The 18,500-nt window shown below is 42.4% G+C and overlaps 1 protein-coding gene across 1 annotated transcript in view; it reads left to right on the plus strand.

Annotated features, from left to right (window-relative positions):
- LOC126355430 (uncharacterized) overlaps positions 1-18,500 on the plus strand; it is a 1,825,973-nt gene that overhangs the window by 1,796,682 nt on the left and 10,791 nt on the right. Inside the window, exons 14-15 of the mRNA XM_050005738.1 lie at positions 10,789-10,901; positions 16,443-16,513. Coding sequence (XP_049861695.1) covers positions 10,789-10,901; positions 16,443-16,513 — 184 coding nt within the window. The remainder of the gene's footprint in view (positions 1-10,788; positions 10,902-16,442; positions 16,514-18,500) is intronic.

Below are 18,500 nucleotides of genomic sequence, written 5' to 3' on the forward strand. Positions count from 1 at the left end.
AATGATTTCTCAGGATCTATGCACCCAAATTGCGTGAAAATGTAATCACATGTCAGTTCTAGTATAATATATTTGCCCAACGAATACTCGTTTATCATCTGCATTTGTTCTTGGTGTAACAATTTTAATGGCCAATAATGTGTTATTACCTTGCTCCATATTTAATTGACTCTTAGAGTGATGTCACGTGGCACTGATGGGAGCTATGAGCTGGTCAGCTACTGAGGAGTCATACCTGGCGGAAAGAGCTGTGAAGTAAACACTTGCCGCAACTCCAGAGAGCAGAGCAGAATCCATACATATAGGTCTGTGTATACGTATTTCTGTATATGTGAATGTGAAGGCCAATTTCAGGAACTACTGTAGGGATTTAAATATGTTTTCACTGATAGACAGACATACTTAAGAGGAAGGTTTTAGTATATAATTTATTACCGCTAGGCCAAATAAGTAGATACTTCGTACGAATCGTGCAAACTCGGGGCATGTCGCTAGTTAACTAATATTTGTTCGTTGCAGCGAAATGTGCTTTCCTCTTTAATTGAAGAAAAAGACAGCTGCAGACTGGCATTACATCACTCACACCTATAATCACTCAGGCTACATACATTACAGAAAATTCACTGTTGATTTCGTATATATCGAAACTTCTTGTTCTGTATATCAAATACCGACCAACTTAGCCACATGAGAAGTTAAAGTGTAATCTAAAAGTCGTCTTGAATAACACGTAATATGTCCCAGACGAAATCTGAGCTGAGACTCACTTATTAGTGCTCTAAAATTCAGCACTAAAATTTCGACAACCTTCGGACCATCTCTGGTTGCTTCCAACTTCACAACACTCCAGAAATTGCTTCATAAATCATTTACTTTTCGAATGGTTAAAAACAGTTTAATGCAAGAAGTTTATGAGAATATTGATCCCTTGGTCCAAATCTGTGGCAGTTTGCTATATCGTTAATACCTGTAATCAATGTATTCCATTCTGACGTCTAAGCTGCTGGCGTGTTCCGCCGTCTCCTTACTAGATTCAACTGATGTCACGTGGACCAGCATCCCCCACTCCAATATGCAATGCTGCTGCACATGCGTTGCCACAGACTACGCTTGACATTAAAATTCTCGAATACCCGACGCAGTGTTACTGGAACCGCCCGTTTCACGGCACTTCTTGTGCATAACGATTCTTCCGCATTTTCTCAATCCATTCACATGATAAAAGTGCAATGAAAGATATTAAGTGTACTTTAGAGCACAGTGGTAATCGTAACGTTGGAAGATCACCGTTGGTATACAAACGGACCAGTCACATTAATGTGACCACCGCCTATGTTGGACGTTAACGTGCAATAGCCACACACAAGGGTAGATGGCAGCACCAGCAGTGAAGGCTACACAAAGCGTGTATGTGAGAGAAGCGATCTGGGTGCAGTAGTTGTCGCAACGCGGAAAGAGCGAATTATCCGACGTCCAAAAGGGGGTTGATCATTAGCTTTTGGGCCAAGAGTGGAAGCATTTCTGAAACGGCTAAGTTTGTAGACTGTTCGAGTGCTGCCATGTTTAAAGTATTCTGTGTACGGCAAAATGGTGCTCTCAATATCCGAGCCCGATGCAGTTGTGGAGCACGACGAAGCCATTGAGGACAGGAATTAACGACAGTTGAGAAGATGTGCGCAGGCCAGTAGATGTGCAACTGTTGAGCAGCTGAGCGCCTAGATGAACTAATGGGCTACAACAGTGTTTCCCAAACAACTGTACAGCGAATGTTGCTGCGCATGGGCCTCTGCAGAAGGCGCCTGGTTTAAGCACCCATGCTTACAGCTGTTCGTCCGCGATGAAGGCTGGAATCTGCTCGCCAGTACCACAATTGACCGTCCACTGAGTGGCGACAGGTGGCCTTTTCAGATCAATTACATTCTACGCTCCATCGGACAGATGGCCGATGGCGTGTACAGCGTAAAACGTTTGGAAGCAAACGCGTCCAGACCATAGGCGAAAGTGTTTTGGTCTGGGAAATGTTTTCACATATTTCTCCGTGCGAGCTCGTCATTCTGAAAGCCACAATGCGTATGTGCATTGGGGACCATGTCCACCCCTACACGTAGTTTGTTTTTCCTCAGCATGACGGCACCTACCAGCAGGACAATGCAACGTGTCTCTCAGCTCGCAGTGTATGTGCGTTGTTCGAGGAGCACCGGGACAAGTTAAACGTATTCCCCTGACCACCAGACCCCCAAGATTTTAACCCAATCAAGAATCCGTGGGTCCACCTCACTCGGGCTGCTCTCGCTATGGATCCTCAGCAAAAGCAGCTGGCCACGTCACTGGAGGCAGTATGGCTCCATATCCTTGTTGGTAGCTTCCAGACTTTTTCCTGCATGTCTCGCAGCGTCCCGTTCTGCAAAAAGTGGTTATTCAAAAAATGTTCAAATATGTGTGAAATCTTATGGGACTTAACTGCTAAGGTCATGAGTCCCTTAGCTTACACACTACGTAACCTAAACTATCCTAAGGACAAAAACACACACCTATGCCCGAGGGAGGACTTGAAACTCCGCTGGGACCATCCGCACAGTCCACGACTGCAGCGCCTTAGACAGCTCGGCTAGTCCCGCGCTGCAGGTTATTCAGGCTTTTGACAGGTGGACACATTAATGTGACAGGACAGTGTAATACCCGCTGTCCCAGTTGGAGTTCTTGCGGCATATTCTAAATTCTGTAGAATCCAAGTATGTAGAAGCATAAGACAAGATTTTAGTTTCACCAAATGTTACTTGTGAGACTGTGTTCAGAAACTGAAATTCCTAAGTTCTTAAGCTCTCCATTTTTAATATTTTGGCAGATAACGACTTCTGAGACCATCAGTTCACATCTAGAATGTTTAATGGGCATCTTGTGAGTGTGCAACCGACTCCAGAGTTAAGGCGAGTAAATTCTCTTACATCAGGCCGTCTTCAGCAGTTCAGTACACCGTGGCACCACCTCATCTGAATTACAGCAATACTCAAGAAACTTGATTTAGATTCATAATATGTTAACGCTCCGTCATCTTAAAATTTTATTCACATTCCGTTGAAACTCAGCCTTTCGTTCTGAAGCGGAATTTTATCCAAATCTATAGTTTAGAATTTTTGCTCAGAACGGACTCTCAAATGTTCTAATTCAACTAAGTTCCAAACCACTAGTTAGACAACTTCCACTCACGTGAAATTATCATGCGCTTGTACTGACGCCAGAGTTCTTTAGGTTACCTACTGGATCCACTAATCAATCGTACAATATCTACACTATAGTTTATAGAACAGTTCCAATTAAATACATTATCTATAATTGGCATGGAACATAGTTTATGAAATTGCCTGGCACATTAAACTGTGTGCTGGACTCAGATTCGAGACTGGGACCTTTGCCTTTCGCGGGCAAGTGCTCTACCAACTGAGCTACCGAAGCACGATTCACGCCCCCTCCTCACAGCTTTACTTCTGCCAGTAGGCTCGTCTCCTACCTTCCGAACTTTACAAAAGCTCTCCTGCGAACCTTGCAGGACTGGAACTCCCGAAAGAAAGGATATTGCGGAGACATGGCTTAGCCACAGCCTGGGGGAGAATGAGGTTTCCAGAATGAGGTTTTCACTCTGCAGCGAAGTGTGCGCTGATATGAAACTTCCTGGCAGATTAAAACTGTGTTCCGGACCGAGACCCGAACTCGGGACCTTTGTCCCCCAAGCTGTGGCTAAGCCAGGTCTCCGCAATATACTTTCTTTCAGGAGTTCCAGTTCTGCAAGGTTCGCAGGAGAGCTTCTGTAAGGTTTGGAAGGTAGGAGACGAGTTACTGGCAGAAGTAAAGCTACGAGAACGGGGCGTGAGTTGTGTTTGGGTAGCTCAGTTGCTAGAGCACTTGCCCGCGAAAGGCAAAGGTCCCGAGATCGAGTCTCGGTCCGGCACACAGTTTTAATATGCCAGGAAGTTTCATATCAGCGCACAGTCCGCTGCAGAGTGAAACTCTCACTCTGGAATCATAGTTTATGTCTTCTTGCTGCACATGGTTCTGCTTCTGGATCTTATTGTTTGCTATGCGTCGTTGATCTTGTTGCTCCACATTTTTAAGTACTGACTCACGTACCCGAAGGTCACACAACTGTATGTATCATCCCATCACTAACTTCCCCTCGTCATCTGTTATACATGCCGGACCGATTCTTTAGATCTACTTTTAGCTAAGGTAACTACGACTGAACCCACACCCAAACTCAGCTCATTTAAGGAGGCAATACTTCGAGAAATAATAAACCTAAATTGTGGCTCGTTTGTAACGGCAAGTACATGAACAGAAAATTTCACTCAACTCCCTCTCGCTCTACAGCTACATAAAACAACGTGATAAGCGAAAAGCCGCGAAATTGCAAGCCCAGAGTCGAAATGAATCACGCAGGCTTACTGTATTGCCCCCGAGCATTCTGATGCCTACTTCATATTTCACCCTGCCATTTTCAGGCAAAACAGTGCCTAATGGTATGCATCAAGCATCCGTTAATATTGCCAGAGAAAATGCAATACACACAAAGCCCGATGATTTCACAGCGAAAGCAGTCTACTCATACCGTCTACTTACCGGTAAAAGTTAATGTCCGTTCATGAAGGTTCTTTAATAAACGTAAACAACCATTAGACGTAAAAATATTACCTTAAGACATGTAACATCATTGAGAATTGTATGAGCGTCATCTCCATAGTAACAGGCCCTATATTTAACAAAAAGAGAAAAGTAATCACGAAAACAACAAAATGACATTGCGTCAAATCTTAAAACTTTTCATTGCTATATCAAATTGGAAACTTTGTTCGAACAATGCAGAACAAGGCGCTTACTCTTCTCTGAATAGTATATCAACGAGCCACAATTGGGCCCTTGCAGTTCATACAGATGTACTGACGAACCAAGATATTCTGAGCACTGCCCACCGTAACAGTGAATGGGTTCTTCTCCAGTCGCAGGGACGTGACGCAGTAAGGAATGTAAATAAATGGCATAAACACAAATGGGGCTCATTCTAGCAACGATACGGAGCATAAATGGGGAAATACACTGACATGAGCGACTTTGAAGGCATTGTGGTATGGACCGGCGCCTGTGACCGACCGTCTCGGAAGCGGCGAAGATGGCTGCCTGTTCTCGTGCTACTGTCGTGATAATCTACAAGGTAGGCCAAAAGGCACTACCCATCGTGACATAATCGAATACAAAACAAGCAACTGGAATTCTGAAATAACTGAACACTTTATTGAAGGTACAACATAATTTATAACATCCTTTCAGTAACTGTTTTCCATCTTTGCTGTTACTTTCCGTCAGACGATTTGGGACGCTTAGGCATGCTTGTTGCACAATCCTTTGTTAGAATCAGATCTTCAAAAGCGTTGTAAATAGCTTCTTTCAAGCTCTCAACTGTCTGTGGTTTTGTAGCATAGTCTTTAACATAACACCAAAAGAAGAAATTTGTTGAGATAAGGTCAGGAGATCTGGATGGGACTAATAATGTTCCTCGTCCTCCAGTATTTTGTCCAACGAATTTCTCATTACCGCAGTTTCGCACAGCTGTCGCGCAGTGTGAGGCATCATGATGTCGAAAGTAATGTGAGTTGAAGTCGTAGTAGGTTCTTTGAATGTTTCAGTGGACTACAATGGGTAGTGACGTTTTGTCTATCTCCCACAACCGCCCCCCCCCCAAAAAACAAAACAAAACACGCCGTTTGGTATAAAGTCGTTAAAGGACCGTGACCACGAATAGGTTACACGGTTTTGGATGTGCACCTCTCGTCACAGAACATGGGTCATTCTCTTGTCCGCAAGCAGGGTAGGCAGCCATCTGTGACATGTGAAGTACAGCACTGGCCATTAAAATTGCTACAGCACGAAGATGACGTGCTACATACGCGAAATTTAACCGACAGGAAGAAAATGCTGTGATATGCAAATGATTAGCTTTTCAGAGCATTCACACAAGGTTGGCGCCGCTGGTGACACCTACAACGTGCTGACATGAGGAAAGTTTCCAACCGATTTCTCATACACAAACAGCAATTGACCGACGTTGCCTGGTGAAACGTTGTTGTGATCTCTCGTTTAAGGAGGATAAATGCGTTCCCTCACGTTTCCGACTTTGATAAAGTTGTTGTAGTCTATCGCGATTGCGGTTTATCGTATCGCGACATTGCTGCTTGCGTTGGTCGAGATCCAATGACTGTTAGAATATGGAATCGGTGGGTTCAGGTTGGTAATACGGAACGGCGTGCTGGATCCCAACGGCCTCGTATCACTAGCAGTCGAGATGACAGGCATCTTATCCGAATGGCTGTAACGGATCGTGCAGTCACGTCTCGGTCCCTGAGTCAACGGATGGGGATGTTTTTTGCAAGACAACAACCATCTGCACGAACAGTTCGACGACGTTTGCAGCAGCATGGGCTGTCAGCTCAGGGATCAAGGCTGCGGTTACCCTTGACGCTGCATCACAGACAGGAGCGCCTGCGATGGTGTACTCAACAACGAACCTGGGTGCACGAATGGCAAAACGTCATTTTTTCAGATGAATCCAGGTTCCGTTTATAGCATCCTGATGGTCGCATCCGTGTTTGGCGACATCGCGGTGAACGCACATTGGAAGCGTGTATTTGTCATCACCGTACTGGCTTATCATCCGACACGATGGTATGGGGTACCATTGGTTACTCGTCTCGGTCACCTCTTGTTCGCAGTGACGGCACTTTGAACAGTGGACGTTACATTTCAGATGTGTTACGAGCCGTGGCTCTACCCCTTATTCTATCCCAGCGAAGCCGTACATGTCAGCAGGATAATGCACGACCGCATGTTGCAGGTCCTGTACGGGCCTCGTGACAATACGCCAGTCACTACCCTTGATGAACTGTGGTATCGTGTTGAAGCTGCGTGGGAAGCTGTAATTGTACACGCCATCCAAGCTCTGTTTGACTCAATGCCAGGCTTATCAAAGCTGTTATTACGGCCAGAGTTGGTTGTTCTGGGTGCTGATTTCTCAGGAACTATGCACCCAAATTAGTAATCACATGTCACTTGTAGTACATCTGTGCAATGAATACCGTTTATCATCTGCATTTCTTCTTGGTGTAGCAGTGTTAATGGCCAGTAGTGTACAATGCAAGTGCAGGCACAAGCGTTTCGGAGCGTATAGTGCAGCACATACTGTGTCGCTGCAACAGATGACCATCTCGTGTTCTCATGTTGGCCCATCGTCAGTTAATATCACAGCTGGACTGGTTGCGGCGAGATCACCATAGATCGACCGTGAATCAATGGAAATATGTCACCTGAATCACATTTGTTGTTACGCCAAGTTGAAGGCAGTGTCCATGCACGCCGCCTTCCAGAAGAAAGGCTGCTCTAAACGTGCACTGCGCTACGAAAGCCGACCGGTGAAGGCAGCATAGTGTTATGGGGAACATTTACCTGACTTCCGTGGGACGAATGGTAGTAATCGAATTCACTATGATCATTACTGCGGACCTCTTGCATCCCGTTATGCTTGATGTCTTCCCCAAAGGCGATGGTATCTTCCATCAGGATAATTATTGTCCATCTCAAAAGACTGGAATCCTCCTATAACTAACTGAGGAGCATGATAGCGGATTCACGTTTATCTACTCATCACCAGATTCGCCTCATCTGGACGTGACGAAACACAGCTGGGGCGCTATTGGCCGCCATTTCCGCACACACAAACCACAGGCCGGTAATTTAAGGATATTACGTGAACTATGTTTAGATGTCTAGTGCCACATAGTGTCGGCAACCTACCAAGGACTTGTCACGCAGAATCCGTGCACTACTTCGTTCCACAGCAGTGATATGGAATTTGATGATCACATGGGCTCCATCTTAAGTGAGGAAAGAGGAACACTTACTTTCATCAGTCGACACAGGAAAATTCAGTCAGTGGGTGGGTGAATGTATGGTGTGGCATTATGGGAGGAAAGATAATTGGCCCCCATTTTATCGATGGCAATCTAAATGGTGCAAGGTATGTTGATTTTCTACTTAATGCTCTACCGATGTTACTACAAGATGTTTCACTGTATGACAGAATGGCGATGTCCTTCCAACATGATGGATGTCCGGCACATAACTCGAGTGCGGTTGAAGCGGTATTGAATAGCATATTTCATGACAGGTGGACTGGTCGTCGAAGCACCATACCATGGCCCGCGCGTTCACCGGATCTGACGTCCTCCGATTTCTTTCTGTGGGGAAAGTTGAAGGATGTTTGCTATTGTGATCCACCGACAACGCCTGACCACATGCGTCAGCGCATTGTCAATACATGTGCGAACATTACGGAAGGCAAACTACTTGCTGTTCAGAGGAATGTCGTTACACGTATCGCCAAATGCATTGAGGTTGACGGACATCATTTTGAGCATTTATTGCATTAATGTGGTATTTACAGGTAATCACACTGTAACAGCGTGCGTTCTCAGAAATGATAAGTTCACAAATTGACATGTATCATATTGGAACAAGCGAAATAAAATGTTCAAACGTACCTACGTTCTGTATTTTAATTTAAAAAACCTACCTGTTACTAACTGTTCGTCTAAAATTGTGAGCCATATGTTTGTGACTATTAGAGCGCCATCTATCACAAAGAGAAAAAAGTGGTCCAACTAAAACATTCATGTTTCTTTACGTACCACACGAAAATGTAATAAAAATGGGGGTCCCTATTTAAAAAAACGCAGTTCATATCCGTTTGACCTACGGCAACGCCATCTACCGGGCCAACCACAGCGCCATCTGGTTTCCTCCTTCAAGCTAGTTAAGTTTAGTTCTTTGTAGTGTTTTCGTTTGACACTTATTTCTTGATATACTTGGCCCGGTCACGATCAATGGACCACCCTGTATAAATGTCGTGTTCTTTCTTTTTCAAGACAATTCTCAGCCGCATTCTGCAAGGGCAAAGAAGATGTTACTGCACCGTTTTCAATTGGAAATGTTTGATTACCCACAATACAGCCCTTAATTGTCTCCCTCTGGGTGTCAGCTCTGCTCACATGAACCGCTGGTTATGAAGACGCCGGCCGCTGTGATCGAGCGGTTCTAGGCGCTTCAGTCCGGAACCACTTGACTGCTACGGTCGCAGGTTCGAATCCTGCCTCGGGCATGGATGTGTGCGATGTCCTTAGGTTAGTTAGGTTTAAGTATTTCCAAGTCTAGGGGACTGATGACCTCAGATGTAGAGTACCATAATGCTTATAGCCATTTGAACCAATAAAGACAACATTTTGGCACAGACAACGAGCTGTAGGCCAGCGTAGAGAATTGGTGGAAAGTGCTGGCGGCTGCCTTCTTTAACGAGGGTATTGGAAAGTTGGTACAACACTACGACAAACGTGCAAGTCGGATCGGCGACTAAGGAGATAACTTGCTGGAAGTTGCAGCTAACTGTTCCAAATAAAACAGTTTTTATTTTCACTGTGGTTTCCATTTTGCAACCTATCGTTCCTCACTTTCCTAATAGCCCTCGTATACTGTAGTACCCTACATATTGATGTCACGGGAATCGCGAATACTATATTTGACTAATTACAGTGTGCACAGGGGCATCTATGCAAAAAATTATTTTCGCGTTTCACAAGCGAATGGAATCGAAAGAAATCGTAATGTGTTTACAGTGTAAACTACACTACGCATGCGCTTCAGTGATTTATAGAGAAATGTTGTAGATGTTGTACGTTGTTCACGTTTGCATTATCCTTGTCTTTCATATATAATTAGCACCGTTGCTGAAACATTATCAATGCACAGAATTACTTTTTGTATACATATGTTGCACAAATATGCCATGGTAAAGGAATGATAATCGCCTAGTTCAGCTGCTTCCACTTCGTTGTCTTCATAAAAGTGCAAGTGCCATCATATTGGACTGTCTCTTCTCTTCACCCATTTCGTCAACGCCCTCCACAATTCCTTAGTCACTCTGAGAGGTGACCTCTCCTGTCGTCCTTCACCGTGACTATTCTGATATTGCAGTAATATTATTTCCGCCCTGCAACGAACCACTCACACATATATTGCTGCGGCACGTAAGCAATACAGAAGCTAAGCGTCTGCTCAAATCTCACATACCGCAGCAGCTTTCATTCCAATAGTTTCCCTAAACTGTTTAGTTACAAACACTTCCCGGCTGGGTCGGAGATTTTCTCCGCTTAGGAACTGGGTGTTGTGTTGTCCTTATCATCGTCATTTCATCCACATAGGCACGCAAGTCGCCGAAGTGGCGTCAACTCGAAAGATTTCCACCAGGCGAACGGTCTACCCGACGGGAGGTTCAAATGGCTCTGAGCACTAAGGGACTTAACATCTGTGGTCATTAGTCCCCTAGAACTTAGAACTACTTAAACCTAACTGACCTAAGGACATCACACACATCCATGCCCGAGGTAGGATTCGAACCTGCGACCGTAGCAGTCGCCCAGTTCCGGACTGAGCGCCTAGAACCGCTAGACCACCACGGCCGGCCCGACAGGAGACCCTAGCCACACGGCATTTCCATTAAAAACACAGTTACTTGTAAATATTGTCATACTCAGCATATACCGAAGAAAATTTTCAGAATTTCATCAACAGAACAGCCTATCGAGGGATGTCTAGCATAGTGCTGATTACATCATCGCAAAGTTTACAAATATTTTCGTCGCTCGCTTTGTAGATCCGAACGAATCTCATGTGTACTCATTGCTGTGCCCATAGGTACTGGAGTGGGATGGCGTGTCACTGGTGGACCGAAGCTTCGAGGAGGTGTGCGCCATCATGGATCGCTCCGGAGAATCCGCAGAGCTGCTCGTCGAGCACGCCACAGACTTGTGAGTCTGCACCATCATAATACTTCTCTCACCAAATTCTGCCCTTTAATAACATGCACGTGCAGCAGACCCACCACTCCCGTAAGACTGGTAAACCACACTGATATTTTGAGTAAACAACTCTCTCTGCAGATTTTTAGCGTCTGTAATGAAAAAACTTGTGCTTAGTGCAAATTTTTATTTATGATTCACTGAGTAACCAGGGGATACAAGAAGACACCAAAGTTCGGAACTGTTATAGTATATAGAACTGTTATAGTATATAGTATAGTATATAGTATATAGTATATAGTATATAGCCTTGTCGCAGTGGATACACCGGTTCCCGTCAGATCACCGAAGTTAAGCACTGTCGGGTGTGGCCAGCAGTTGGTTGGGTGATCGTCCGGGCCGGCATTCGCTGTTGCCATTTTTGAGGGTGCACCCAGCCTCGTGACGCCAATTGCGGAGCTACTCGATCGAACTGTAGCGGCTCCGGTCAAAGAAAACCATCATAACAATCGGAAGAGCACTGTGCTTAACACGCGCTCCTCCTATCCGCATCCTCAGCTGAGTATGACATGGCGGTCGGATGGTCTCGATGGGCCACTTGTGGCATGATGACGGAGTGCTTGCTACATAGTATATAGCTTCGTAGTAACATCTGTGGGCTCAAAATTTCAAGGTTTCTTAGTAGCTCGTAGTTGTATTTGTTGCTTATAACTGTTGTACTTGATTATGGCGTGATTCCTAAACTGGTAACGGTATTATTTTAGTTACAGATACGTGACTCGTAAGTAGATAATTAGTAAAATATCTGAAGTTCTGCTAGTACTGCTTTAATTCTGTGGTTGTAATGATTTTTATAGGATCATGTGCATATTCTCGCTCGAATCATGAATAGCTAAATTTATAATTTTTGTATTTTTTCATACAGGTAGAATTAAGAAGATCGCCGATACAAGCTTGAATAAGTAGGTCATGTTTTGTTGTTGTTATTTTGTATATTATTACATGTTCACTCTCTTAGAAATGCGTCACCCACAACAGTGATCATTGTAAGCACTGTTAAACACGCAAAAGTTAAAAAATGCTAATGATTCCATTTGTGCACAACTAGGAATATTGTTTAGTAGGAGGACTGAAGTGGAATTACATCTGTGTTTCAAACATTAACTTAAGATTCTTTTAGCATGTTGAGAAACTACTCTCTGTAAAAGTATAACTGCGGCGTCACAAAGTATTTAATCGTTTTAAGAGAATTGCAACACTAATAAACTGTCATTTTCAGAATTGTTTTACCCAATAACAAGTCAGACTTCGATAACACAGTTCTCTGCCATGTGGCACTGTTTAGCTACCTTTGCTTTAATTTATTTCACTGTGTTTCGGAAACTTGTCTCAAATACTTCTAGGTGTACGACATGTATTACATTGTTGAGAGGAAGCCATATCCCGCTAATAGCAGTAGGTGGAATACGAAGACATTTTAACAATTCATACAGTTTGCGCACTTTTTTTACAAAATGTTAATGTATTATATCCGTGTACTGTAACTCACTAAATAATGTCTTTTAAATGAAAAGAAATGTAAAATAGCGAGGAACAGAATCAATACAGAGGAAACATAAGGAAGAGAAGAGTAACACGTGTATACATCTCAAGCGCACGTACAGCAAAAAAAAGAATACAAAGACAAAGTGTAAAAATCAGTAAAACGTTTTCTCGGAGACAAAAGGAATAGAAGCAGAACATTTATGAATGAAAATAATAATAGATTGGATAATGATGATGATAATGATGAAACTGCAAGAAGTTAGAAACAGTACCTAGGAAAACGGTATAGCGAAGAAGAACTGTCTCCAAACACTATTAAGGATGAAACAGAGGTAAATGCAAATAACTTGGGTAAACCTATTGTTGGGGTATAAAAACGCTAGATGGAGATCGAGAATTGACCACAGAAAGCAGATTCAGAAGGATTTAGGTTGCAGTAGTCATTAGAAGATGAAGAGGCTTGTACAGGATAGAGTATCTTGGAGAGCTCCATCAAACCACTCTTTGGACTGAAGACAACAACAACAACATTCCTTTTACTAATCTGTTAAATTTCTTCCAGGGGACGAACATCCAATATCAGCTCAAATTTCAGCTTAGAATACCTATTCGTACTTTTCGCCTTGTATGGCTGCAGTAATCTTTGTAAAATCTCTTATTTTTATTTTTAAATTAAATACTACTTCAATAAGAAATTCTAAATATTTAACCTTGACAGGTAACCCTGTGGGGACTGCATAAATGATTGAGAAAGAAGTAAAATTTACTACAACATTTATTTTTCAAAAGGAAGAACACACATAAATTACGATAAACAAGTTTTGATTGAATACCGTAAACAACTAACAGGTAGTTTAAGAACAAAATGGACAAGGATCCTCTGTGGCGGAAGTGAGTCAAGTACTCTGGCCCTAAAAATGTGGATAACGCAAATCTGAATTGATCTGACGCTCAGCAGATTTTGATTGGTCAAATCTACTGTAGTTCCACTACATAGATGCAGCTGAGAGCAAGTGACGATTGAGATCTGTACGCCCTGACAGTGCTGGAGTGGCAGTACGTTATCATGTTTACTCTGTGCGGCGATGTAACTAGCAGCTGGTGATATGGGTGCGGTGGAGCCACGAAATAAATGCAAAAATCTCACAGTCTAGCCATCAGGCAGATGGATCGCAATTTACTCTCTACCAGAGCCCTGAAATCGCGGCAGTTTCAGAATGTGACACACCCGTTTGCTGCTCATACCAAGGACCAGTTTGGCTCTCTTCAACGACAGAGTACACAGGATAACAAACGTCAAAACTGGTAAACCAAAAACGAATAAGTGTGCCCTTAGCAAACTAGCAGTCCGAGACATTTGAAGTCTCACTGTCAGACCAGTAAGAACTTCACCACAGGCTCCCCAGTCTAAACTACTCGGAAGTCAAGTCAGTCTCAGGGCAGGTCCCAAGCACCAAACACACTCGCGAGAGCTTCGACCAGAAGTGCTCTTACCAGACCATAGTCCGGCACCTGAGTGCCTTTGCACATCTCAAAAAAAAAAAAAAGTTTTTCTACAAAGTGCACGAACGACACCGTCTTCACGCCGTCTTGAGCCAATCACAGGGCTCTAGAGGCGCTAAATCTCCCCTCCCACATGACAGCACAAACTCATGTCGAACCAGGACAAGAGTTAAGAAACCTGAGTCTCTAGAAAAAAATTAAAACACCAATTTCGGCTTTTTTAAGTTTCCACGGAGGGGGAAGATGATTTTCTCCAAAGTGCTGTCGCTTCCCATGCCAACAAGCAAACAGATTTAATCTTAAAGATCTTTATTTAAATCATTTGTGCCTTGAAGCTTGTTAGTCCTCGCTGTGAGGTGTAATAAAGATTCTATCTCTAAAACATTCCCAGATGCTAGAGATTCTTAGAGAACAGAGGCGGCCAATGGAAAGGGTTCACAGGCCTATTTGCAGTATCAGTGAACACGAAAACTAGTGAATTTTTAATACATGTGGTTCTGCACAGAATGCCTGGTTTATGAGTCCACTGTATAGATACGTTCCATCAATCATCCCCAGCCCAGCCTTCCACTGGCGTTGCTGCAGGTAGCTCGGCATTGTTTTGCTAGAGACCTGTCTCAAGGAGGTGCTGTCCTGTCTGCCCTGTATGGCTGTGGGCTTGTCCGGCAAGATTTACTGAAAGATGGGCACATCGCCAATTGCTTTCAACTCCAAACATGTCATTACTACAAGCTAAGAACCATAAAAATACATCATGCTTTTAGCGCCCTACCAGGCTCCATCGACATCTGCTCAGGCCATTAACTTTCTAAGAGTCTCGCTCAAGATGCATCAGGTTGTAATTAAATCTTTAATAATTGTCTGTTTGCGGAGAATGAGTGAGTAACTTGTCCTCTCTCAACCTGAACATGGAATTTCTTGGAAATATTGTTCTAATGTTGAAGGCTAAGTATTATGAAGTATCCTTCCTGACTGGAATGTCTAACATGGCAGATTTTTATCACAATATCTTTGGCATATGACAGTCACTAAAACTTACAATTACAATAATGTTGAAACATGAGATGGACATTTCAATAAATGTAAGTGGACAAACATTTCCACTCTTAATATGGGGTAGGGTGAAGGGAGAGTACTGTACTTTGGAAGACTCTTCATGCTTTCTCTAGTAGCCAGCAACGTAATCGAAGTTTAACATACTTTCTTGTTCCATTACTAAAAGATGGCATACACTTTTTAAGCGATGCATTCTGTTTTCTAAATTTACAACAAATGCCCCGGAAGATTAGGCTTTTATAAACGTGAAAACATGTTCAAAGATACAATGAGCTCACATGCCTAGGAAAAATATTCTATAGGAGTTTTAAAGCGTTGCTGTTGAGAAAATTTTTCATGTCACTATTCTGTTACACACCAGTAACCAGTAACTGAAATCAAGCAGCAGTACCATCAAAAGCGAGTACAAGTTAAATGCATATTGAAATAGAAGTTTTTAGATACAACGCAGATTTCCATTTTTATGATTGTTAAGACATTAACGAAACGCAGTTAGTTCACGAGTTCCATGGTAAAATAGCTCCTTCTGTTTCAAAGTGCAAGGCAGTGCACGACTGACTAAATATTGTTTAATCGTCTACATGTTATACAGTTATTTTCAGAACCTATAGACTTTTACTTACCATAAAATTCTTTAACTGAAAAATTAACAATATATCTAAATAGGTTTAATATATATATCACTTAGTGCGTAGAACTCGAAATTTACAGGTGCTTCACAAAACACAACCTTATTTCTGGCACAACAAAAACTGTAGAAAATGGCGGAAAGTGCTTATGGCGCTCTCAAGAGCGAATGCCTTCATGTGATTCTAAAATCATTCCCTAGACTGAAATACCGACAGAAAACATCTTGTGGTCCTAGATACCCAATCCTGTACGTACCATACTCTCCCTACTATTAGCTGTCATACGTGCTGTAAGTATATTCTCTGTGAAGGGGTCTGGAAACATTGTTGAACCAAAATAATAAGCTCAGTGCGAAATCATACGGTTTTGAACGACAGGAGAAAAGTTAAAGGTCCGATGAAACTCACATCATTATAGACGGAGCACTTTTAGTTCAGTTGGACAGTAATGAGGTAAGAAAAAAAACATGACTTTTTGAATAAAGCGTCGCGGCATTCGCACAATCTCAATTAGAGAAACAGCGGTTACAATCAGGATGACTGCACGATTATTGAACCCTGAGCGTCCCAAGTAGGACTCAAGTTGCTTAACTAAAGCAACAGCTCGCTGTGTTCCTGTTTTTAGCTCCCAGGGTTCAGGCCAATCTGTGACCTAGACACATTGTACTACGTGCCAATTTGTTTACTTGTCAGATTTCTTTGGTTTAAATAACATCTTTTTATCAGCGTGCTTCCCTGTGTGATGTTTCCGTATTGTTGTTAGACAACTGCTCAGACACTGAAATATGATGAATTAGAAGTTTTTTTTCTGTTTCAGTCGCATGTGTGACCTGCTGGACGAGCCGATTGCTAGAAAACCAGTTTCTGAGTCACTGGGGTCGCAGCTTGGTAAGTGGGTCTCATGTCTGTGGTACATCATGGAGTTTTTTTAATTCTCTCTAATTAGAATTTGAGTAGATGGCAGGTATTTTCAAGCGACTCAGTTTGTGTAGTTATTATTCACGACAGATTAGAACACAGTTTGAATACTTAACCCTAAGCTGACTGGAGAGTATTGTTTTAACGCCTTACCTGTCTCTAAATTATTATAAGCCCTCTGTTGAAGAGATGTGAACTCTCATGTAGTTGTAACAAGCTGTAAATGATACTTCCTGTTGTTTTCAGTACCTTTGCACTCAACTGAATAATCCTTAACCAAGGCCTAAAACTGTTCCAGAGATCAGTCAAGACATACTTTGCGATGTGTTGTAGCTAGTAATGGAATATATTTACATTTCGTATAACCGAGTGAGACTGATTTCCAAACGTATCGTATAGTTTAGGCAGTATTAAAATCTACAAATATCTACCCAATTAATGGGAACTATAGTGTATGGGTAAGTATTACAGACGAAAGAATTGGTATTATACTCACCTGCCAATCAGGTGTCACACGACTCATCAGGAAATTAATTCTCTTCATTGTTATTGCAGTAATAGATAACTTCTGAACTAATGGATAAGATAGAAGGTTTGTCGTTAGCTGTATTTAATATGAGCATTAAATTCTTGGCTGATGTAACTGCAGTTCCGAGTTAGGTGTAATACGTCACGTACTTGTTCTCTATAACTAGTTTGAAATCTCGTTAAAGACCATCAATTATGTAAACTGACATATTTTATGAACTGGAACTGTGGCAATAAGAACGCGGTAGATCATATTATATTTTAACACATAATTATTTTTGTTGCTGCCATGCGTACAAATATCTTTGTATTAAGACGACTGTAGTCTGCCAGAAAGTAATAATGAGTGGGGTTTTAAAATGACTGTAATTAATTTCATATTATTCTTTAGTAATCAACGAGTCATGACAGTATCGGGAAGGATTCATATTTCGCGCCATCGTTTCCTCCGTACCGTTACGTAAACTCTTGCCAAAACCAGAGGTAACGCAAATTTTCTAATATTTCGTTAAGTTATATGTTATCAAACCTCTGTCTCTTCGAACAGAATTTCGTAAATTGTAACTCTGGCATTTCTGGTCGACTGTTACTACAAGTAAAAAAGATAATTTGCCATATGCTATGTATTCGGTGTAACTGCTGAATTATTAGAGGATCAAAAATGGGAGACGAGTCTAACTGGCCGCGACTGTACTTGGAGATGGTATAATGGAAACTGACAGAGGATGGATAGCAACACAATTCATATTGACCACAGCACTTTCCAAACCTCTGAGACAATAGACAGTTATGTGCTTCAATCATTCTGTAATGTTTTCACCATCTTGAAAAATAAACTATCGAAGACCGGGACGCAGTAATATGACCCTTTACATAGTTTCCAACAAGCGTAGTGAACTGTCAAGGAGCAACTTAGTTGGGCCCCTTGACACATTTCTCTGTACTGTTGTGATCCTATTGTTATATTTGTTTGTCTCTAAGAAATGAGTTACAGCGAAAGGTAATGCTGAAAGCTTAGCTAACAAATGCTCCCACTTTGTTTTGAAATCAGTCGTTTCAAATTACCGATTGTTCTTAGGGCGTGTAGTATCTTCAGCACCCTTGGACCTCAAAGCCACCCCACTAGATCACAACGTAGCATCTGTTATTAGTTTTAGCACAAATGATTCAATGCGGGTTTCTTCCTTTCTGATGGAATTGTGTAATGGTTGTTGTACACAAAACATTCATTCCGTAGCGGGTCGTTGTTGTCCAATGTAGTAAACGATTGCAACGCTCAATTAGTTATCTCGTTTCTTTGTTTTTGTATATCTTGATAGCTGTAGTCCGTGTGGCGAAGGAAGTGCCCTGACAGTTAAAGTGGTTGTGCGCGACTGGTCCGCGTGCCTGCCACAACTAACCACATCCCTACGGCAAAGCCTCAACGTTG

Source organism: Schistocerca gregaria, chromosome 3 (assembly GCF_023897955.1).
Source record: "Schistocerca gregaria isolate iqSchGreg1 chromosome 3, iqSchGreg1.2, whole genome shotgun sequence".
Classification (NCBI taxonomy): Eukaryota; Metazoa; Arthropoda; class Insecta; order Orthoptera; family Acrididae; genus Schistocerca; species Schistocerca gregaria.